Source organism: Verruconis gallopava (assembly GCF_000836295.1).
Source record: "Verruconis gallopava strain CBS 43764 unplaced genomic scaffold supercont1.8, whole genome shotgun sequence".
In the NCBI taxonomy this organism is placed as follows: Eukaryota; Fungi; Ascomycota; class Dothideomycetes; order Venturiales; family Sympoventuriaceae; genus Verruconis; species Verruconis gallopava.
Window position 1 is genome coordinate 222,584 of NW_015622144.1, and position 21,781 is coordinate 244,364.

A 21,781-nucleotide genomic window follows, 5' to 3' on the forward strand; every position below is an offset into this window, starting at 1 on the left:
AGACAAGCGCTGCCTTACGCTAGCCCATGCGGAAAGAGCGTCACAGCGCTTCTGCTTTTGCTCCATGGAATCCTTGTAAATACTACAACCCACTGACTTTACCATTACTTATCGCTCCTCCCCTTCACGTCTTGCGCTGCAAAAGTCGCTCCTTCCTCCTCTCGAAAACACCCTCATCTTTCTCTCTCTACTAATCTTCCTTTCTTTCCTTCGCCCGAGGCGCCCCCGCTACTCCGACATCTCACCTGTCAATTCGCCTCCCCACTGACGCCGCCTGTTCATTCACATTCTGCTACGGCTGTCGAACATGGCCACAAACGGCGCCGCAAATCAGTCGGTGCTTGGCCCGATCATACAAGCTGTTGAGTCCATGCAGGGGAATGTAGACCGAGCCACCAAAGAGCAGGCGGTCGACTACCTGGACAAATTTCAGAAGACGGTGCGTTCGTCGGCTATTTGAAAAAGGGTCCCACTGATGTGATTTTGACAGCCCGAAGCCTGGAGCCTGACTTTTGAGATGCTGCAGACGGACAGCCTGAGTCCTCAGATCAAGCTCTTCGCAGCGACAACGCTGAAGGGCAAAGTAAGAGAACCACAACTTTGTTGCTTGGATATACTAACACGATGCTTCTTCACCGCAGATAGTCTACGATCTCCGGCAGATACCCAAAGAAGCACAGATTAGCCTGCGCGACTCGGTTCTCAGCCTGCTTAAGCAGTATAGCAAAGGCCTTAAGCTCATCCGTACCCAACTCAACATCTGCCTTGCTCAGCTGGCCATCCGCATGACCAGCTGGCGCGATGTTCTCCCACTCGTCATGCAGACTCTGGGCAACGAGCCCACGAGTATATCGTGCATACTCGAATTCCTCAAGATCCTTCCAGAGGAAGTCACGGAAGGACGCAAGTTCAACCTCTCAGTACGTTCAACCACCACCAAAATAAACACCATAAGTTCGGCCGCGCACCAGCTCTCCTCGCTTTCGTCGGTTCAGCGCCTCCTAGTCTCCTGCTACTACAGCTGCTGCTACCTTTGTTGTTCTCCATGATGTGTCCTCGAACTTCAGCTCTCCAAGATTTTGTCCACGAGTTTTGCGGTGCAGTGTCTAATACGTAATTTCGATATATTAGGAAGAAGAAGTTGTCGACAGGACGAAGGAGCTACTGGAAGACAACGCCCCGCAGGTTCTGCAACTACTATCGAATTATGGCACGTCATCACGTATGTGGAACTCTGCAGCACATATTGTCAATCTGAGCACGTTTTTTTAACTGGAAAACAGCATCCGCCGCGCAAGATCCGGATTTGATCAAAGCCATCGACTCATGGACGCGAGAAATACCCTTGGTCGACATCCTCCAATCACCTTTGTTCTCCGTTCTAATGCATGCGCTGGAAGCACCCGAGTCTTTCGATGCAGCAGTAGACTGCTTGTGCACGATTATAAGAGAAACACGCGATGTAGACGAAAATCAAGAGGCCATTGAGAAGTTGCTGCCGCAAGTAATGACTCTACGTCCAAAACTAGCTCTCTCTGCTCAAGAAGAGGACACAGAGATATTTACCGGAATCGCAAGGATTTTTGCTGAGGCCGGCGATAGCTGGGTCCTGCTAGTCGCGCGACAACCGACCCTGCTGAAACCGCTTGTGGAGTGCCTGCTAGATACGGCTGCGCTCGATTGGGAGAAGGACTCGGTCAAGCATACTTTCTCGTTTTGGTACGAACTTAAACAGTACTTGACGTTGGAACGTTACCAGGAAGCAAAGAAAGAGCTTTCTCCAATTTACTCAAAATTGGTGGACGTCATGATAAAGCTTCTACAATTCCCAACGCCTGAGAGTGGCAATGAAGCAGATTTATTCGAGGGCGACCGTGAGGCTGAAGAAAAGTTTCGCGAGTTCAGACACCAAATGGGTGACGTGCTGAAAGACTGCTGTGAGGTGCTAGGCGCAACGGAGTGCTTGAAGAAACCATACGAGCTCATCCATGCCTGGGTTGGCAAGTACGCTTCGCAAGCTACGGCAAACAAAGTACCGCACTGGCAAGAGCTGGAAGCACCCTTGTTCAGTCTACGCGCAATGGGGCGAGAAGTTCCACCGGATGAAAATGTCATGCTGCCTCAGTTGATACCGCTCATCGTTCAGATTCCAGATCATCCCAAACTGCGATTCCAAGCGGTAATGGTACTCGGACGGTACACGGAGTGGACCGCACAGCACCCACAAACGTTGCAAGATCAGCTGCAATTCATCATCAGCGCGTTCAATTATCCCTCGAAAGAGGTGCTGCAGGCTGCCGCGCTGTCATTCAAGTTCTTCTGTACCGAATGTGCTGACCTGCTCAAAGGCGAGGTTGCTCAATTGCAGCAATTCTACTCGACTGTGCTAGACAAACTCTCGGTGGATAGCCAAGAAGAGATCACGGAAGGTGTTGCGGCAATATTAGCAAAGCAGCCCATCGACCAAATCTATCCTGGAATGAAGGCATTCGTTGATCCGGTCGTTCAGGGTATCGTTCGACTAGCCGAGAACGCAACGGACAAAGCAACCAAACTTGATTTGTCCGATCGGCTACAACTCCTCACCATTTTCGTCCAGTGGGTTCAACCATACGTACCCGAGCCACAAGAACATCCGGCTGTCAAGTATTGCCAGGAGATTTTTCCCTATCTTGCCCAAATCGCACGCAAGTTCATTGACAGCGTACCCGTTCTTGAACGGGTATGCCGCTGCTGGCGGCACATGGTGATTGCCTACCGTACATCCATCGCCCCGCTGATACCGCAAATGGCAGAGGAGCTACGCGCTGGCTTCGCGCAGTCAAAGCAGGGTTGCTTTTTATGGGCCACGGATAGCATCGTGCGTGAGTTTTATGACGACGCCGAGGGAGTGCAGCCCGGCTTCCCCGAAGCAGTGTATCAGTTCTTTGAGCAGCAAGCCACCACGTTCTTACGCGCTCTAAGTGGTATCGCTCCAGAGGAGCTCCCGGACGTTATCGAGGATTTCTTCCGTCTTAGCCAGGATATTCTACTATACCATAGCGTTCGCGCGATTCCCGGACATCTTATGCCTGATATACTTGAAGCGGCAACGAATACATTGCAGATCCTGAAGGAGGAGCCTTTAATGGCGACTCTTCACTTCTTGAGGGACTTCCTCTCGTATGGACTTCCTGATCAGCCGTACTCCTCTTTCGCGAATGGCGATCGAAGAACACCTGCCCCTGTTGTGGAAGCTGTGAAGAAGATCTCGCTTATGAAGGGCGAGGAATTAACCAGGAGACTGCTGGTGGGCATGATGTACACGTTTCCCCAGGATTGCTATCCTGATGCCTCCGGTGTAATTTTTGGCCTATTTCAGATTCTTCCGACAGAGGCGACGGCTTGGATTAAGGGGACGATTGCGCTGCTACCGGAAGGCGCGCTCAGCGCAGAGGAAGCCCAGAAGCTGATGGCCGGCATCGAACAGTACGTTTCCACTTTTCCTGATCTACTTTCCTCTTCATATCTCTGTTATACTCTGATGGTGCATAGGAGAACACGTACTAACGTATGGATCCTAGACGCGTAGCAACCAATGAATTGAGAGGTATTCGCACGATACTGCAGGATTTCACGAACTCGTATCGCAGGCGAAACGTGGCTCCAAGAGAAGGTTTGGGACGTTTGGAGGCGAGTCGATTCAGGTTCCAAGGGTAATCGACGGGTCCCTGGGAACTCTGAAAAGTTTACTTGAGAGATATTTGTCCTTTCTTGATAGCTTTGTAGCGGGAGCGGAAGAACGAGCCTGTCAACGCGGGGCTGGAGGCCTAAGCATGAGCTAACATAAAAAGCTAGAAGAAATCCCGAGAACTCTTTCTCTCCTTCTCCTCCCTGATATGCGATATAGACAAAGCGCTGCTGCGTTAGGTGAATCGATACTAGCTACATTCATTTAATGGGTGTGAGGCAATCAAATGGAAAGATGAGATTAGTGCGCATGCTCCTTGAGTTTTGGAGATGTTAATTGACAGCAAGGAATCCATGGCCGTAATTTCTCGTCTTATCTCCTAACTTCATATGTCCGCCTTATCGGCTTAGAGTGCGCCGAGTCCTGCCAGATGAAGTCAGCGTAAGTACGGGAGGGATATCACTCTGTTCCATTTTACAGAGTTTTTCTAGGAAACACTCAAGTCATGTGGTCAGATAGCGTTCTAGAAGTTTCAACTAAGTGAGGTTCTCGCTCTGTAAATGTGCTCTCCTTGTCAGTCGACACAATACTGTGTCACGCAATTTTTATTCAAAAAACAAAAAGAAATAGAATGTTCATGAGATCTGGTCGTCATAAAGTACATACACCATACGCGTAATGTCCTAAATTCTCCTTTGAGATTGCTCACTGTTGTACCCGAACGTCCGCGGCTAACAATCTCGAGGAGGGCGGCTGAAGCTGTGGTCATGGCACAAGGTAGAAATTTGCGCTATCTCTTCGGTACATGGGAATCATGAAATGTGAGGGATAGTATGGGTACGAAATGAGGAGAATGAACGATCGAGATGACTAAAGCAGAAGGGATCAGAGACGAAGACTATAAAATACATACATTAACACGCCGCTTCCGGCGGGACGAAAGCGTTGGAAGCTGATCGAGCTGGTATCTAGGCAGTAACCTATCATTCCGTAGCCACTGTGATTCAGATGCTCGAGACGTCTCTTGAGACAGACAGATTGTTGCTACCAGAGATTGGCAGTGCACAGCACCGTCTAGGTCAGAAAGAGTAACAATGCAAACGGCTACGTAGGCTCGGCAGTGCACAGTCATACGAGAGATGTGCGTCGTGAGCCCGATGTTTTCAAGTCCAGCCAGCGCACTTTGTTGACCGGTCGAGGGAAATTAAGATTCGGTGGTAGTCCTCATCGGACGGACGAGGTCGAACAGGCTTGGTCAAAGCGTCAGCGATTCGCGGCAAAACGTTTATTCAGACCAGGACGCGTTTTCCGCATCCCCGATTACGTGCCATTTGACGTCAGAAGTGAAAAGAATTAATTTTTTTTTGGAGCATGGCGAACGTGACGTTGGGTGATGTGATCAGATAAAGGCTTGGCGTTACCTCCAAGAGCCAGGGGGAGTTGGCGTAACCGAAATTGAAGACTTGTCTCCGTCGTCGCCATTTACATCATCCCTATAAATTTAAGGGTTTCGTACCTGATTATTATGCACTCGACTCCAGGGGCTGCTAATGAAGAAAAGATATAGGAAGATCTCGATGTAGGTCCTCTGGAAGATGGTCAAGAACGAGACTATACAAAGCGACGCCTTTGGAGAAGTCGAACACCCCGTGCACATTTTTTCACATGCTTCGTCCTGCGCGCTTATCAGAAGATCGAGGGAGCGCTATCGAGCATCATCCTTTACGAAGCTGGCTCGGGAGCTCCGAGAATTATCAGGTGTAAATGTCTCGATGCTGGAGGGAGGTGAGCAGGGCTATGTGTGCTGCAGTACTAGGATATGGAATGACCAAAAATTTGTTTCCTGGAGCTGAGATTAGATAGAGGGTCTGATGAATCAGATCCGAAATTTGGCCCGCGTGGACCTGCTCATTCGATTCGTTCAACTGATCGTTTCCCCATCTCGCTTGGTGGCTCCGGTGAGCCAAACAAACCACGCAGCTGGTTGGACCTGGCAAACTCAGCCAAAGAAAGAACTGAGCGGCCTCCCTTGTGGTAGCGGGAGGAGGTTTTTGACCGCATACGAGAGAGTGATTGTATCGTTTGCTCGCAGGCAAAGGGAGAGGCAGGGTGGGATGGGTGGAATCCTACTCCGTACGATCGCAATGGTGGCCCGCAATCCATGAAAGCATTATTCAGAGCAAACATAAATTGATTTGAAGGCGGCCAAGGTTACGGCCGGTCTGTGGAGCAACCTTTCTTCATAGCACTGCTATTGCATCTCTTTGCCGCGTCCTGTTAGCCCCGGCTCATGGCGGCAGGCGCCTGAGTCGAAGCAGCACCACCGCAAGGCTAAACCGAAACGAGAGCCAGCACGCATCCATACACGTACAATGGACGACAAGCTGTTCAGAAAGGACGAACAATGTACAGTTGAGGAAATCAATTTGCAGACCTGATCCTAGCGGCGATCGTGCTGCGAGGCTGCCTGAAACCTACCTGGACCTGGTTCCGCAGATGGGTGAGTGGCGACATGGTCGTCGGGTAGGGGGCTGTCTCCGCAAGATCTCAAGCCGTGTGCGTGCGGCGTCCTGTGCGTAGCTGGCTGGCATGGTGCTCGCGTGGTGGCAGGGCACGTTTGCTCCGTCCGTCATGCGCACGAGCGTATGGGTTCTAAAGATACTACGGAGGCTGCTAATGAAGCGATATCTCGGCTTGAAGTCTGTCCGAGTGCGCCGGAGAAGAAGGGGTGGGGGGGGGAGGGGGGTTCTTGTTCATTGGGCTACCAGGCTGATGCCGCTTCTCCGCGACCGTGTGGTATCTTGGTGAGGAGAGAGGAGGAGGCGACGATGTGGACGCATAGGTGGTATTGGAGGGTGGGTAGACAGGTGGGTGAGGGATTGCAGCCGCGGATGACAGCGAGTGTGGACCTTGGCTGTATAGCAGCGCACGAATGCGCAAATGCATCACCCACCTTATGCACCTTACCACACCATTCGCAGAAAAATACACGGGCAGACGTAATATCATTCGCCCGCGTTTCCCCTTCCAACCGTGGCCGCTCTGCTGCTGGCAAAGTGTGGCTCAAGGCAGTGATCCAAACACAATGCCATCAAGGCTACTAGCCGCGTGCTCTGGGGCCTTATGTTAGATCAAAGCCTTGGTTTCCTGTCGATGCTGCTTCGGGAGCGCGGCTTCAGCTGGCGACGTCATGGGCGTCTTTCTACCAGCCTTGGATGTCTTTCGTCCACGGCTACGGCGTTTCTCCAATTTAGCCTTTTTTGATAACCTCTATGTCATCGTTCACCTGGCCGTCGCGTCTGCCCGCTGCAGGGTCAGAAGCAAAGAGTCGGCCATGCACAAGCCGGGGCACGGCTTCACGTCAACAACTCCGTCTTGCTGTGGCCCAATGAGGGAAATAGCTGCCGCCGTTCCACTCAAGCTTCCCAACATGCTGGATACTGCTCGCCGGCAAACCCAGGGCTGGAGCGGCAGCTTCGTTGCTCGATCCGCCCGTGGCACAAGAGCCTCCAGCTTTTGGCACAGCAGATGGGAGGAAATTGTTCACCCCGGCTCGATCTGGTCTAGATGTCGGCGGCTCCGTCCCACTCTGGACAGGGTCGCACAAAGCCCTCCCACGTTTTCCTGGCCTTGTTTGGTGCGTTTTGCGGCCGACAAGGCAGGCCCAGCGTGTGGATGTGGAGGTGTGTGGGTGTTGCCGACGCGGTTCAAGCAGATCGAAGGCAGAATCGGCCGACGTGCACATTCCCCGAAGACTGAAAAAAGCTCGACGAGCGAGGTCCGATGTGCTGGTTAAGCTCTGTTGATCGACAAGCATCTGGTCCAAAATTATTGCTCGGCCCGTACGTGCTGGGCTTTGGCTGATCTTTGCGACTTGGCTGCCCTGTCGAAAGCAAGCTGGCCCCCCTGGTCTCATCTTCAAGGCTTGTCGTTCTAATAAAAGGACGATGGAAACGTCAAATCGACGGATCCCTCTGCCAGTCCCTTTCAGCTCGCAAAGGCCTGTGGCAGGCCGGCCGTGGGATGATGATCCTGGGCGGATGGCCGGCGGAACAGAGGCCCCTTCTAGGCCGAGCAGTGGAGCGTGATCATGGAGAGGGCGAGGTGCCTCCACCAGGCCTGTCTCTGTCTGTTCCTGCAGGCTGTATTGTTGCCAGCCGTTTCATTGGCCTTCACTGCCGCTAGTTGACCAGAAACCACGGGCTCTGCTGCGGCGATGCCTTCACGTTTCTCCGATCCATGTGCGGGCTCGCACGGCTCGACTCGTCGCAGAACGCGTGTGCTCGTCCATGTGGGATATGTTCATGCGCAGCGGCACCGTCGACGGAGGCGTGTGAAGCAGCAACGTCCTCGCGCCCAAGAGCCTTACGGGCCTTTCCAAGATGCTGGGCCCCCAATTGAGCCTCGCGCAGGGTTGGCCGGCGCAAGACAGGCCAGTTGTGCGTGCGACCAGAAAGCCACACGGCCCGCCGTCTCGAGCTAGAGCTGGAAGCTGAACGAGCCTGCGAGCCGGCGTGCGGCAAGACAGCCCAGAAGGCGCATCAGGGGCTCTGAATGGGGTGATGGTTTGCTCTCCCGATGCTGTTATGCCTTGCCCTTTTCGACCACGCGCGGTCCCGTTCTTTGTGCGGTGCTGCTGTGGACCTCCATCTTGCTCGACCCCCATCTAGTCCTGCCCGGACGACTGCCATTCGTGTTTTCTTCTCTCCGGGCCTCTGTTCCTGTTCAGATTTTCCTCTCCACCGCCCGCCGCCCAGGGCATCATAATCCGGATCTTTCCCTGCCTCTTTTCGCCTCTGCTTTCCTTCAGCCGTGACGCTCGTGGCCTTCGTCGATCAGCTGTCTTCCCGTCCGGCATCCATCACTAACCACGGGAACGGCAAATACCCTTGCGTTTGATCTTCGACCAACCGTCTTGGTCGGTTGGCGTAATCCACTGAGCTTAGGAGAGCTTGAAATACCCAAACGGCCCCCTGTTGCTGAACCTTTTCTTTTCGAATCCCCACACGGATCGGAATCGTGTGGTGTCCACGCGCACTGAGTCTCAGCTGTGGATTTTCAGAAGCTCGCCCGAACCGCGTCTTGAGGGAGACCGCTCAAGTGCTTGATATACTGACTTCCCTCGGGCTACTTGGCTCTGATCATTGGAGGGCCACCGACATTATTCGCATCATTATCAGCCTACTGCCGATGTATTCAGGACGTTTCACCCTCTGCCGAGTCGCCTTGTGATTACGGCATTAGGCGCCCTCAAATTTAGTCAAAAATCAAAGAAAAGACTGTGTCAGGGAGCCGAGTGTCTGACAACGTCGCTGTCTGGATCAGCGACGCGCCCACGTTGCTTACCGCCGGATGGACGCACAAGGGACATCGCATCCACCCTCGACTGGTGGCGGCGGAACCGGCGGACCAGGCTCTGGTAGTACGCCCGCGACTGCTCCTGCGACAAGTACGGCAAAACTGCGAAAGCGTACAAAGACAGGATGTCTGACGTGTCGCAAGCGCAGAATAAAGTGTGGAGAGGAGAGGCCGATCTGCCAAAACTGCATCAAGTCGAAGCGCACTTGCGAAGGCTATAACCAGAGACTGAACTGGAAAACTCCAATCGCGGATTGGGGAGGACTGGCCGACGACGGTCAGATACTTCAATTTCACAATGGCATGCTTGCTTCGCAGCCCATGGGTCAGTACCGGCCAGTGCCACCACCGATTGACACGGCTGCTTTCATGCCAACCCGATTACCTCAAGGCCAACCTATCGCGATGGGTGAGAACGGCGAGCCGATTTTCAGTCCACCCAACACTGGCATACCGTACATGCAGAATGTGCCCGGCTTGACGGTACCTTCTCCGTACGCACAACAGTTTCCGTCCTGGACACCGCCTACACCCCAATACGGCCATCCTGCCTACGGCCAAAGCCCTATCTCGACCCACAGTATTCCTCCGAATCTGGCAAACCCATCGCTACAAAGCAATCTAGACGCTACGATGCAGCACAGCGACTTGCCGGCTCAGCAGTATCGTCGACCTAGCCAGCAAATCGGTGATCTTCCCACGCCCGCCTCGACCGTTCAGCAAGATTTCGCATCTTTCTTTGCCGGAACACCCTCTCAACAGTCGGTCAACAACGCCCCTTTGCTGCGACAAGGTCAAGTCTACTGGTGGGGACCGAATGAGACCGCCTCAGCCGCACCACCTGTCAACACACAAGAGAGAGCATGGGCACCCGCAACGGAACCAAGTTCGACAGCCGGTTCGCAAGGTGTTGGTGGTAAGTGCGCCTCTCATTTGGATGTCTCCAGCGTGAACGATATTGATCCAACGAATACCAGATCTTGGCTCAGCGACGTCGACGACGGCCCCTGGTCCACAAGCTGCCAAGTTTCTAGGCCACAGCCTCGCCGGAGCCACAGCGCAGTTTCTGGAAGATGCCGCAATTGAGACCTATGAGGACAACTACTACGACGTCGAGTCTGACGAAGAGATGGAAGACGTTCCCGAAAAGGCCTTTCAGCAGTTAAGCCTGATGCGAAAACTGCATCAAGATCATCTGAACGAACTAAGCGCTCGAAGATATGACACCTTCCTATATTCCGGCATGCTGGACCATTACAGAGCAGAAGAGCATGCGAATCCACTAGGGAATCCGAAAACAGCAAGGTTATTTGCTCACTTCATCTTTGCTACCGGGCCCAGTTTATCCATCTTCGAAAGACATCCTCGCAATCCCTCGGCGCTTTTCAACGAGACTCCATCAGGCCATCAGCAGGGTATTTGGACGTATACGCTGCCGATGAAAGCAATCTTCAACCAAGGTTTGCTGCATGCCATGCTTGCCTTATCAAGCTTGCACATCTCCAAACTTCAAGGCACCTCCAGCATGCCCTCATACAAACATTACGCATACGCTATCAAACGCATACACAAGAACGTTGGAAATGCGAACAAGAAACTTTTGCCTACGACCATTGCCGCAACTTTATTGCTGGGCTTCTACGAGGTTCTCACCGCTGATCATTTGAAATGGAGCAGTCACCTTGCCGGTGCCAAACAGCTGCTGCAATCCATCCCGTTCAAGCGCATGGCCAAGGAGGCAAGACGATACAAAGCACAACAGCTTTTTCGGAAGGATGAATATGCATTCTACCAGAGCCATGACTTTCTTGATCGAGGCGCTCAAAGTATGAGTGCTACAATTGACGAGAGTCTTGTTAGCATTCTCATGGGCCGCGAGGTCAAGGTGGAGCAGTTTGGCCAAGTGTTGGACGACGATGACGATGGCGTACGAGGTGCAAAAGCTTCACCACCCTTTGATCCCGAAAAGTACGAACTATACCAGGATCTATACTGGTGGTACGCAAGACAGGATGTCTACCAAGCCATCTTGAGCGGCAATAAATTATTGTAGGCTCCAGCCCGCGAATCCAAGTTTCGTTACATTCTAATCACTTTTTCAGGCTCGACTATCACCGATGGACCGATTGCCCACCCCGCGCAAGTATGGGCCGATCCGACGCAATCTATGGAACACATGACCACTTGATCCTCATATTTGCCAGAATCGCGGATTTCAATGCTAGAGATCGACGTAGAAAGATCAAGGTCATGGACTCAAACGGAGGTCAATGGCGACCACCGCCAGGAATGAGCATGCCTTCTGGGCCTCCACCACCAGCCCCTCAATCCAATGCTCCGGCATCTCGGACTCCGAATACTTCGTTCATGCAATCAGCTTCTGTGACAGGGCAGCCATCAGCACCCTACCCAACAATGCACATGCAGAACCCTCCTCATTACCAAAGCGGAGCGTCATTTGGCATCGGTCAGGGCCCAATTCCTGCCACAGGTCATGAACAAATCCCGAACCATCCATTCTTTGGTACGCTATCCGGACAGGTGTCGCCGGACCTGATTCAGCCTAACCAAATGCCCGCACATCAAGATCCCATCCTATTGAACACGCCGCAAAACTTCAAACACGAACGAGGGCTTGAAAAAGGTTCCGCAGGTTCCCCATTCAGCTCTCAAGCCCCCATGCAGTCTTCTTCTCAGGCCATGGGCGATCCTCATCGTCACTCCACCGGCCAGCGTCCTGCTCCTCCTGCTCCCCCTAGCTTCTACGGAATGGCACCTCTTCCAACCACTGTTAAAATGCCGTCTTCGTATGCAGCAAATACGGCACACTCCACACCCAGTCCTAAGTCTGAAAAGAGCGATTATGACTTGGATGCTGCTACGGAAAGCGCACTTGCTGAGTGGGCTCAGCTGAAGGCTGCTTTGAATACTTTTGAGTCTCACCTAGGACCACACTTCCAACCGCTCCCTGCGGACCTTCATCCTCCGACAATGACTCCATTCGGCCCAGCTTTGTTTTACAAGTCGCATGATGTTGGTATAATATGGGCACTATACTACATGGCATGTATCATTCTCCAGCGCTGCCAGCCTCACATGCCACCAGCTGCGTTGATGGCTGCGGAGGTCGCAGCTCAGCAGACTAGCCAGTATGCCACACGCATAGGACAAATCGTTGGAGGGATTGTGCCGCCTGTGATGGGACCTGACCTCAACCCAAATCTTGGAGCATGTTTATGCGAAGCTGGGCTTCCTCTTTTTTTTGCTGGAGTGCAATATCGAGACCCTGGCCAGCGGGCGTGGTTAATCAGCCTTCTTCGCAATGTCGAGTTGCGCACCGGGTGGAAGTCCATCGGAATGATCGCGCAAGGCTGCGAGGCGTCTTGGGAAAAGGCTGCAGAAGCAGGACGAGGTCCTCCGTACAAACGCGTTTTGGGCCGTTGGCACGTTCCGATGGGAAACCAGACTACCGCAGATCACGATCATGCCGATGTTTCAGGAAAAATTCCTCGAGACCATCAAGGTACACGAGTTCACTGGGCCATGGGCGTTCTTGGAGTCCAGGAAGAAGACAACGAACGCGAGAGCCGCCATGTTAGCGGTTTACAGCCGTCAAAAATGCTGTTTGATTGATTAAGCGTCAGGATCCGTGCTTCATTTTGCAGCAATCTCTTCTTTGCGAAATGGGATATGACCATCATGAATGAACGTGCTGTTAGATTTAGGAAAGTCGCTGTCTTCTCTATTCACGCCAAATGTAGTCACGAAATCTAGGGAGCGTTCTTTTGGCAAATGTATAATACAACATGGACATGATTGAACGGCCGACTCTTGTTATTTGCCACCAGGAGGCACACAATTAATAAATGAAGCTGGCCGTCACGGGCCAGCTTTTCATGCTACATAATGCAGGACTCGGATGAAAAAAAAAGTCTTAAAAACAAAAATTCTTGCGGAATCTGTCACTGCAATCACACTTCCATCGTGTATCCGCTGATGAGGATTGCAAAATCGGTTCCTGTAATAACCGGGTGGCAAGATGAGCCATACTGTGAAGTAGAAATGATCACACCTTTCGGCACATGACGAGCGCGCTTCCCCATTCGATGTCCAGCATCATGTTCTCATCTGTCCAGCCTTCTGCTTTCTTCATATCATCGTACATCCAGTCTACCAGATCCCCCTGGCCACCTTCACTCCGCTTCTTGTTATCCGGGTGCTGCTTCGCCCACTCGTGGAAACTGCTGAACGTGCGAATGTATTCCATGCTCTGAGCCAACGTCATCTGTTTCTCAACGAACAGCGTGCCTTCCCCCGCAGCTTTGCCTCTGGAATCGGGCTCGTACTCGACACGTTGAACGTCATCAAAGTCTGCCTGCGGTGGTTTGATCGGGCGGAGCTTTTCCACGGTGATGGAACGTCCCGGCTCCCAATACGGCCCCAGTTGCCGATCCGGATCTTTCCCGTAGCAATATTGAAGCATGATCTTGCTGGCTTCAGGGTATCCGATGTAGACGTGGTCCTTATAGCCCCAGAACGCCACGGTGCCTTCCTTACGTAAAACTCGCTTCAGCTCAGGGAAAAGTCTCGAGTAGTCAAACCAGTGCGCTGCTTGGGCTGCAACGACCATATCTACGCTATTGTCTTCTAGAAAGGGGAGAGACTCCGCGGAAGAGAGTCGATAATCGACGTTTGGATATTCGCTTTCCAGGGTCGACTCGCGGGCCTTCTTAATCATCACGGGAGAGGGATCGGTGCCAATGACCTGCTTGAACTCCTTCGAGAGATATCGAGGCACAATACCTGTTCCACAGCCAAGGTCGACAAGCCGATTCTTTGCCCCCCGGTGATAGCACAGCACAGTTTGGTAAAGGCTGTGAGGATACGTCGGCCGAAATGCCGCGTATGAAGCCGCGCTGAAGCTGCTTTTCCTGGTCCACATCAGCACGCGAGCCACGAGATGCGCACCGAATTTAGAACGAACGCAAAAGTTGCCATGTCTGTTTCACTCGCTGAACAAGAGTCCCGGCGGACTCATCCAAGGTTCGCGTTTTTGGAGGTTCTAATACGAGCACCCCGTATGCGAGTTCGCCTATGGGGGCTCCGCCCGGTGAAACCAATTACCGTCGAGAACAGAATTGCAAGCTGCGCAAAGAATGCTCATCACTCGACAAAGCGCCTAAGAACGATCATCTCAACTGTCAGCAATTGCGGACAAGAATGGGGGGTTTGAAGAGGTGACCGAATGTCGTAGTATCAGCCAAGGACGCATCCGATTTCGGCAACTATTCACATCGACCGTCTTGACTTATTCAAAATACAACCAAGCATGTCGTCAGTAGGCTAGATAATCTATCACTTGCTCTGGTCAACCATGTATCGGTGGACCTTTCCTTTTGTCTTTTTGGTTCACTTATTTCCCAACCCTGCCAATCGTTGCAAAACGTTGGGTCCATCACGAATATTTGTTGAACTTTGTTGATGGATTCGTACCCATGGGTGCAGCTTTGTGAGTACTAGATGGATGTTTTGCACAATCAAATATGCCTGAGCACAGAAGAGAATCTACAATTCAATGTCATAAGATTGCGCCATGTAATATATCAGCAGGCTTTGAGGCCAGAATGTAGAACAAACCCATCTCGACGTTTCGAACCGAACAAGAACTACTGGCTTAGAAAAACACGAACAGCTCCACCTTCACCTACTTCTCTCAACTATTGGTTTCTGTCTATTACGTCCATGAGAGCTTCGCAAGACCCTCATTCGAATCAACAACTGAAGGGTTTTCCCACACTGCCGGTATTATAAGCATCTACAATACCGCGAATGGTAACATAGGTGCCAGCAACACAGATGAAAGCACCGGCAACGAATGTAGCCGTAGCCAGTAATGCCTTTGGCCATTTTCTGATCCACGTGTGGAGTCCATCACCGTCATAATAAGCGTCGTGGAGCCAGAATGCTCCCGCGATTCCATAGGTGTACCATGAAGCAAACAAGGATGCGGCGATTCCAATCAGATAATTGAATATTGGCACTCCTACCGCCAATGCGAATGCGGCAGCATTCATTATCAAGCATAGAGAAAACCAGGTTCCCCACCCGAGGAAAGTGTGCGAATGTAAATGCTTGCTCTTGCGGAACAGACGGACAAAAATCAACTTTGCAGCCGTGTGTGCGTACAACGACCCCGCGATCAAGAAGTTCGGAATGGCAATTCCATATGCAGCTTTTGCCCACTTGGTCTCCAGTGAGCTGAAAGCAGGACTGGCGACTCCATTTCCGAGGTAGACGTAACAGACGACGGCGAAGACAGCATAGAAGGTTGTGGCAAATCCCTGCAGAGTGTAAGCTGCTTTCATCGCATCCTGAGGCCGCTTCATCTCAGAAACCAAGATAAAGAACATGAAATGGCCGGCATATGCAAAAACTGGGTTGGTAATGCTTATGAATGCGGTGTAAAACGACGTTGTTTTCACCACGTCGATGTGATGATTGACTGCTGGATGGATGCCTGCGCCGACCATACCAACGATTCCGGCGATTAGAATACTTAACACTGAGGGAATGCTGATCCACGACAAGCCGTCGAGAGTGCGCGGGAACGAGAGGAGCAGAGTTGGGACGGCAAAGATGCCCGTGTACAACATCAAGCACAGTTTGTTGTCCGACAGCGCGGCCAGCGCGATCTGTCCGGCGAGAAGCTGGCCCCCAGTGGCGAAGACGGCAAAGACGATGGTCCCAAAAGCAAGCAGCTCCCGTCCAGCCGGCCCGAAAAGGATATAACCAGCATCTCCCATGGAATGGACCTCGGGATGACGAAGCTTGAACTGCACGAGCAAGTAAGACGTGTACGTCGCGAATATGCCCAAGAACACGATCAAAATCACTCCCGGCACGATGCCAACAACGGCGAGAGAGGATGGCAGGGACAGCATGCCGTTAGATACAATCTCGGCTATCATCAGCACTGCGACAAGCTGCCATGAGAGCGTCTTGTATTTGATCTTTCAACATTATTAGCTCGTGCACATGAGTCATGAATTTTTTGGGGCGGTGGGTTTGAGAATTCTGACTTGATGACCCGCTTCATGACCAAAAGGATCCTGATCGTCGTATGCTCTTGAATTGTATTCAATGCCGTGCTGCTCGACGAAGGGCTCGCTATATTCTTTGTTCATGATGGCTCGGACTCAATGCTGGCGTCGAGTCGTCGCAGATGAGGACTTTGTAAGTTTGGGCGTAGCCTGTGATTTCGGAATCTGAAGCAAGATATCGTCACAAATGCTTATCTCTATTTGTATGCCTCCCTTGCAGATCGCGAATGCAGCTTGCCTGTTAGCTTTGCTCGGCAAACGGCCTGCAGATCCATAGCTCCAAGCGTAAGCGACCGAAAAAGAGAGGAAGCAAAACTTTGAGTTCCATGAGCCTAGATTTCTTTAGCCATAAACCTTTAAATAAGACTGTTTTTGCCATGGCTTGCGCGGGATGAACTGGTAAAGTGGGAGCGGTAGTGAAGCCCACGTGCTTGCTGCCCAACACGCATAACGTTAGCGAGCTTTATCTGCAGTATAATTTACGCCTTGATATTACTGGGAACAAATCTTATAAGCTGCAAATGTGCGTACGCATGCAAAGTCGACAAATTAGAGGTACATGTTTCACTAGGTTGTTACCTGATTTGCATTCAGAAGGTTAGCCTTTAATTTGATTCTTGGGCCTTTTCCACTGGTTGTTTGGTTCATTTGTAGTCATCTGAGCAGTCATAATGCATGTGTGTTGTCAGTCATTTAAGGCAGTTGCCACGATGGCCCAGTCTAGCATCGACAGATGAAGAGAAGATAGCCGTAGAGATGCGCCGTGGCTTTCAAGAGACGGTGTCATCAGTTGTTTCTGCTTTAAATTTTCGCTGCCCAAGTGGGTTAAGTTGCGCTCTGAAATCTCAACTTCGGTCCTTGAACTGGACTTATCCTTCATGATCATCGTCTTCAAAGGCAAAATCCTCCCAAATTCGACTTCTTGACGGCCAGTTCCGATTTTTGTTCCTTCTTGCACGACGATTTTGTTATTCGTGTAACATCACTAAACCAAGAGTAACCTTGTATAGACACTTGTGGATTGAGACCACAGACTACAAAAAATCGGCCATTCCACTCTTATGAAGATTCAAATCCACCCAAATTCCGACGAGCCATTATTCAAATGAAAATGTGCTGCTTTGAGGTCATGCATTATCCAGGAATATTAAGCTGTTCCGCGGAGTTTCTACTCGGCCTTGGGGCGGTCTAGCAAATAATTTCCGATGAGTTTTTGCATGGAAACCACCAGGCGGATGCTTGTCGCGGCATGAGGAAACAAATCACAAGGTTTATCTTCCTGAGGTCGCCGATGAAGAACAGTGGTTGACAATTCTTTGGCGACGTTCAGTTGCCTGCGAATCCTGCTACCGAGGCCTCTTCCCGTTCACACCAGGCTCCTAACCTCTTTGTGGCGACGATTTGTATCCCTGACTGCACCCAAGACTTTTTTAAATGTCAATCTCTGATTCTCTCACAATACGTTTTGATACCCTATGTCACGTGAGCTAGTATAGTAACACTCCTATGATTGGATGAGCAACGGGTACAGATGCTCTCTGCTTATTGTCTCTAGGGCTCACTGGTCGAGGAGCGCCGGCTGCCGTCGAGTTTCCCTCTTCATGAGAGTAATCGAAAACAGCAAGGAATGCGCACACTCTGTTCATTGCGAGGCAGGAGTTCTGCCATATCTTGGCCCCCGGTATTGAACGACGTTTTGGCGTATCAGAGGAACGCGACTTTGACGACGTGGTTGAGTAGGTACACCGATCTCAGGGTTGAAAAGACGAAGCGCAGATGCTCTTCGGGTGCAAATGTCACCAGAGACTATTGTGCGCAAAGTTTCTCCCAACTGCTCAGTTTGGTCTACGCCGGAAAATCCCATGTTCTTATCATCAATGCGGCTCAATATGGGTAGCCTGCGCACCTCCAGAGACCACGCTTGCCGGTCAGGACCGCGCACCACATTTCCGGCGCACAATCAGTCAATTCATGCTTGTACGCACCCCCAACTCCTTCGTTTGATCCGGTTTGATGGGTTCCGATCCACCAGGTCCGCCACATTGTGCAGGAATGTTAAGCGACGGCTTATAGTTGCTTCCGAAAATGCTCTGTTGCAGAAGCCACTTAGCTGCAGGAGCAGAGACGGCAGGCCGTCGGCTAATAATTGCATGCTTTAAACGGCATGAGAAGCTCTCGAGATTGTATTATTGTCTTCTGCAACGCCACCAAAGTTCAAACTCTTTAGCGTTTCGAGGCCATCATGTTGTCTTGCTACGCCTTTTCCCTGCCTTGGTATGCCTACAACGTGGAAGAATTACGGCCGTTCATTTTGTTCCAAAATGGACGCTACTGGGTATGGCCTCTTAGCTTGGTTGCCTTTCTGTGGTAGAAGGTCGTGACTTTGACCTCGTGAACTGATGGCCTTCTGCGATGTCTTCTTCTCCCAACCATCGTTACAAAAAGAACCGTCGATCGACTAAACCATTTCGACAGCCTCGTCGCTGAAGAAGGAATTCAAATCTTGGGTTTTCGGTACTGACTTGCAGACCCTACGTTCTCACCGCTTCTGCAGTGACTGTTGGCTGTACCCGTCTTGTTTGGAGACTGATCACCGCTTACCAACGAAACTTTTGCAAAAGCTCTACCATGTCCGATCTTGCAAATAGCCACCACTTCCTTGTGAACTCCAATTCTGACAATTCGTCCTTTCCCCACGACATGGCCGACTGGACAACGCTTGACGATGGGGTCAGTAGCGAACTGAGAAGCCAACGGTTGCCCAAAATGCTGACGGAAAACTAGCTCAGCGTGGAAGTGTCAAAAAGAGATCTTCCCGTAGATACTACACCATTTTATCGCCAAGATCCCTCCCAACTTTTCCCATCTACGCTTAACGTCGACGATTCTTACCCGTCTTCACTAAATATCGAGGACCCTGTGCTTAACGGTGTTTCTCCTGTTCCAAGATTTCAACCGGACCAAAAAAGCTGTTTTGGGCATAATTACGTACCTGGATTTTCGAGTCTTCAATCGACATCAGCAGCAAACAATATACACCAAAGCTACAAGAGCAAAGTTGTCCCGGCGAGCTCACTTTTAGGAGCCATGGAGGGTCCGACTCCATTTCCTCCGTCAGAGTCGAGTTGGACAATGCAGGATTCAGAAACGAGCTCTGTGTATCATCGAAATACGGCGAGCTCAATCACTTTCTGTGGTCCAACTAATCCACGGGAACATTCCTTTTTGGATGTGACAAGTCACTTTGACCAAATTATATCAAACTCATCGCAGCAAGAATTTGCGAACCCTTGGTGTGGTCCTCGCCCGGGGGTTAAATACTCCGCTAGTCAATCATCAGCGGCTTCGTTGACTTCGTCGAAGGGCGTGCGTAAGGAGCTAAAGCAGTGCCGACATTGTGGCAAATTGCTTGCAAACGCTGAGGGTCTACGGTATGTAATGAAAAGGAATCCATGTATGAAATGATTTAATAACTTGGCCTAGACGTCATGAAGCTACGCATAATGACCACTACAAGGATGGCTTCCGTCATGAATGCGAAGTTTGCGGCCACCGCGCCAAAAGTCCCAAGGATATTAATCGACACATGCTCAAGCATAACAAAAGCCGAATCGTAATATGTGTCTTCCCAGGATGTGGACAAAAGTTACAAGACAGAAGAGACAATGCCAAACGACACGTAGTAAAGCAGCACAAAGTACACAGGGCCATTGCCAATTATTACATTCAGACAATACGAACAGAGACCGCTTGACCAGGTTTTCATAACGATGCCACAACGTAAGCAACATGCGTCGATACCATTTAGCGCATTTAGCCATGGCAAGACTCTTAAGTCCAGCTCGACTGTCGAAGGTTCAGATACAGCACCTAAATGAAAATGGTTCAGCGGCAAGGACGCCTGCCTTTTCAATTGATGCGTTTGATGAAAAAGCCACCACACTTGACTTGGTAGAAGATTTTCACATGAAGACCGGACAAAAACTACAATGAAACAAACACCAACGGTTGAGCGGGCGCACAATCCAGCTTTGCTAATGGGCGAGGTACTTGGAGAAGGGCCTCAAGAGTAAGGACGAGAGGATCAATGATCTTTTCGCAGCAAGATGGGAGAATATGCGATCCGTTTTATAGTCTGTTTTGAAAATACTGAGACAGCCGCATTCATTTGTAACAAATGTAGCATTAACGGAGTACATGTTGCCTTATTTTAACGAAATATGGGACATCTTGACGACTGAGAGTCTGACATGTTGTTGATTTTCACGTTCAGTTTTCGACAAACGCTTACTCCTGCCCAGGTGTGATGGCGGCGGCGCTGTCTGCAACACGCTATTCTGAGGACTCGCTCTCCATCTTAGATAGCCACAGCTAGGCACACACCGAATCCGATAGACTCTACGCGTGGAGAAAAGCTAGGTGGAATGGGCCCTCATCTCTCCTTAGCAAACATGTCTGCATCGTCTCTCACGAACGCCGTACCTTGGCAATATCATTCCCGGTCGCACACCTAAAGAATTCAAACCCGTTGGTCATGACCGAGACCGTGAATTTGTGTAATCCCTTGAGATAACAATCTATCTGCTTTAACGGCTGACTCCGTTTCTTGCATTGATACTATGAATACCCTCAAGACGTCAGGGAATCTATTGTGACGGACACGGACTAAGCTTACGGTGTGACCACCACTGACGAGACCACGTCACCCGTAGGCTGTGAGCAGGCCCCAAGCCGCTCCTCCGTTCTTGCGGTCGTGATATTCGCCGGCGATCGTTCACTCATCCGAACTTGTGGAAGACGGTCGTGCAGCCTAGCATGCAGCAGTCCCAGATTGGGTGCTCCCTTCATCGGGCAGCGCGAATAAACTCCCAAACGAGCATGTTTGCCGTCAGGCAACGTAGATACCACACCACCACAGGGATGTGGTCTTTTCGGCGGGAGGATGAGAATGGGCTTTCGTTGCGGTGCGTTTTGGCCATGTCTAGACACGAGTGCGTGGTACATGCTGAATGGTTGAGAGCTAAACCTCGCTCTCCCCCCCAAGCATCCTTCCGAGGCAACTACCGCATAGAGCCGCGCGATCTTGAGACGTGCGCCCACACGTCCCCATACGACATTTTTTGCCCATCTCAGCCCAAAAGCAGCCCGGATCGGAAACCGGACGTGACGCTGCCGTCCGTATAACGCACAAGTCTACCCGTACGCGTCCCTGCTCCGCTCCATTTTCGTCATCGTACAGCGGCGGCGACTCGCGCACCACCCAAGGTCGCATGAGCGAGACCCGGATGGAGTAAGCCCGGCGCGCGGTCGATCATTGCAGTCCTCCAGCAGCAAGAGACGACGCGAGACAGCCGCGCACGTTCACGTACGTGCTGCCGTCAGGGCGGACCAGACCAGTCGACTCCGCGGAAAGCGAAAGACCGCACCTCTGCGCCGTAGGCGTGTCCACTGGGCACCGCGCGAGGCGTGACCGCTTTTCTTTATACACGCGCCTCACGAGCTGACCGGCAGCGTGCCAAAAAAAAAAAGAGGGACGAGGAGCACGAACAGCAACGATTAGTGGAGCACTCCGATCCGCGAACGCGAAGTGAGCAGCCGGATCAGACCAGCTCGTCCCCAGATATTCCATGCATGCATGTGCATGGAGGGGACG

At 51.4% G+C, this 21,781-nt stretch overlaps 5 protein-coding genes across 5 annotated transcripts; 3 read left to right on the forward strand and 2 right to left on the reverse strand.

The window, feature by feature from the left end:
* Window positions 1–79: 79 nt before the first annotated feature.
* Window positions 80–4,205, forward strand: PV09_03081 (uncharacterized protein). Its single transcript, XM_016356232.1, has 6 exons — window positions 80–439; window positions 491–583; window positions 642–920; window positions 1,132–1,222; window positions 1,284–3,468; window positions 3,564–4,205. Exons 1-6 carry the CDS (start codon window positions 308–310, stop codon window positions 3,697–3,699), a joined length of 2,916 nt encoding a protein of 971 aa, XP_016215755.1. The 5' UTR covers window positions 80–307; the 3' UTR covers window positions 3,700–4,205.
* A 4,142-nt stretch (window positions 4,206–8,347) lies between these two features.
* PV09_03082 (uncharacterized protein) lies at window positions 8,348–13,072 on the forward strand. The gene is made up of 3 exons (XM_016356233.1): window positions 8,348–9,944; window positions 10,006–11,077; window positions 11,131–13,072. The coding sequence occupies exons 1-3, from the start codon at window positions 9,023–9,025 to the stop codon at window positions 12,659–12,661; spliced, it is 3,525 nt and encodes a 1,174-aa protein (XP_016215756.1). The 5' UTR covers window positions 8,348–9,022; the 3' UTR covers window positions 12,662–13,072.
* Window positions 12,840–14,236, reverse strand: PV09_03083 (uncharacterized protein). Its single transcript, XM_016356234.1, has 2 exons — window positions 14,013–14,236; window positions 12,840–13,959 (listed from the first exon to the last, which is right to left on the reverse strand). The coding sequence occupies exons 1-2, from the start codon at window positions 14,024–14,026 to the stop codon at window positions 13,095–13,097; spliced, it is 879 nt and encodes a 292-aa protein (XP_016215757.1). The 5' UTR covers window positions 14,027–14,236; the 3' UTR covers window positions 12,840–13,094.
* Window positions 14,237–14,799: 563 nt separating this feature from the next.
* On the reverse strand, window positions 14,800–16,212 carry PV09_03084 (uncharacterized protein; the record flags this gene model as incomplete). Its single annotated transcript, XM_016356235.1, has 2 exons — window positions 14,800–16,038; window positions 16,108–16,212. 2 exons carry the CDS (start codon window positions 16,210–16,212, stop codon window positions 14,800–14,802), a joined length of 1,344 nt encoding a protein of 447 aa, XP_016215758.1.
* A 2,004-nt stretch (window positions 16,213–18,216) lies between these two features.
* On the forward strand, window positions 18,217–20,188 carry PV09_03085 (uncharacterized protein). The gene is made up of 3 exons (XM_016356236.1): window positions 18,217–18,858; window positions 18,913–19,559; window positions 19,612–20,188. The coding sequence occupies exons 1-3, from the start codon at window positions 18,757–18,759 to the stop codon at window positions 19,880–19,882; spliced, it is 1,020 nt and encodes a 339-aa protein (XP_016215759.1). The 5' UTR covers window positions 18,217–18,756; the 3' UTR covers window positions 19,883–20,188.
* The last annotated feature ends 1,593 nt before the right edge of the window (window positions 20,189–21,781 follow it).

Excerpts from the sequence above, each read along its gene's own strand:
- PV09_03081 (XM_016356232.1), top strand. The coding sequence starts at position 308 with ATGGCCACAAACGGCGCCGCAAATCAGTCGGTGCTTGGCCCGATCATA. Across the intron at positions 1,223-1,283 it reads GAATTATGGCACGTCATCAC|CATCCGCCGCGCAAGATCCG; the intron begins GTATGTGGAACT and ends ACTGGAAAACAG. Across the intron at positions 3,469-3,563 it reads CTGATGGCCGGCATCGAACA|ACGCGTAGCAACCAATGAAT; the intron begins GTACGTTTCCAC and ends TATGGATCCTAG.
- PV09_03082 (XM_016356233.1), top strand. The coding sequence starts at position 9,023 with ATGGACGCACAAGGGACATCGCATCCACCCTCGACTGGTGGCGGCGGA. Across the intron at positions 9,945-10,005 it reads CGGTTCGCAAGGTGTTGGTG|ATCTTGGCTCAGCGACGTCG; the intron begins GTAAGTGCGCCT and ends AACGAATACCAG. Across the intron at positions 11,078-11,130 it reads TTGAGCGGCAATAAATTATT|GCTCGACTATCACCGATGGA; the intron begins GTAGGCTCCAGC and ends TCACTTTTTCAG.
- PV09_03085 (XM_016356236.1), top strand. The coding sequence starts at position 18,757 with ATGTCCGATCTTGCAAATAGCCACCACTTCCTTGTGAACTCCAATTCT. Across the intron at positions 18,859-18,912 it reads GGACAACGCTTGACGATGGG|CTCAGCGTGGAAGTGTCAAA; the intron begins GTCAGTAGCGAA and ends ACGGAAAACTAG. Across the intron at positions 19,560-19,611 it reads GCAAACGCTGAGGGTCTACG|ACGTCATGAAGCTACGCATA; the intron begins GTATGTAATGAA and ends AACTTGGCCTAG.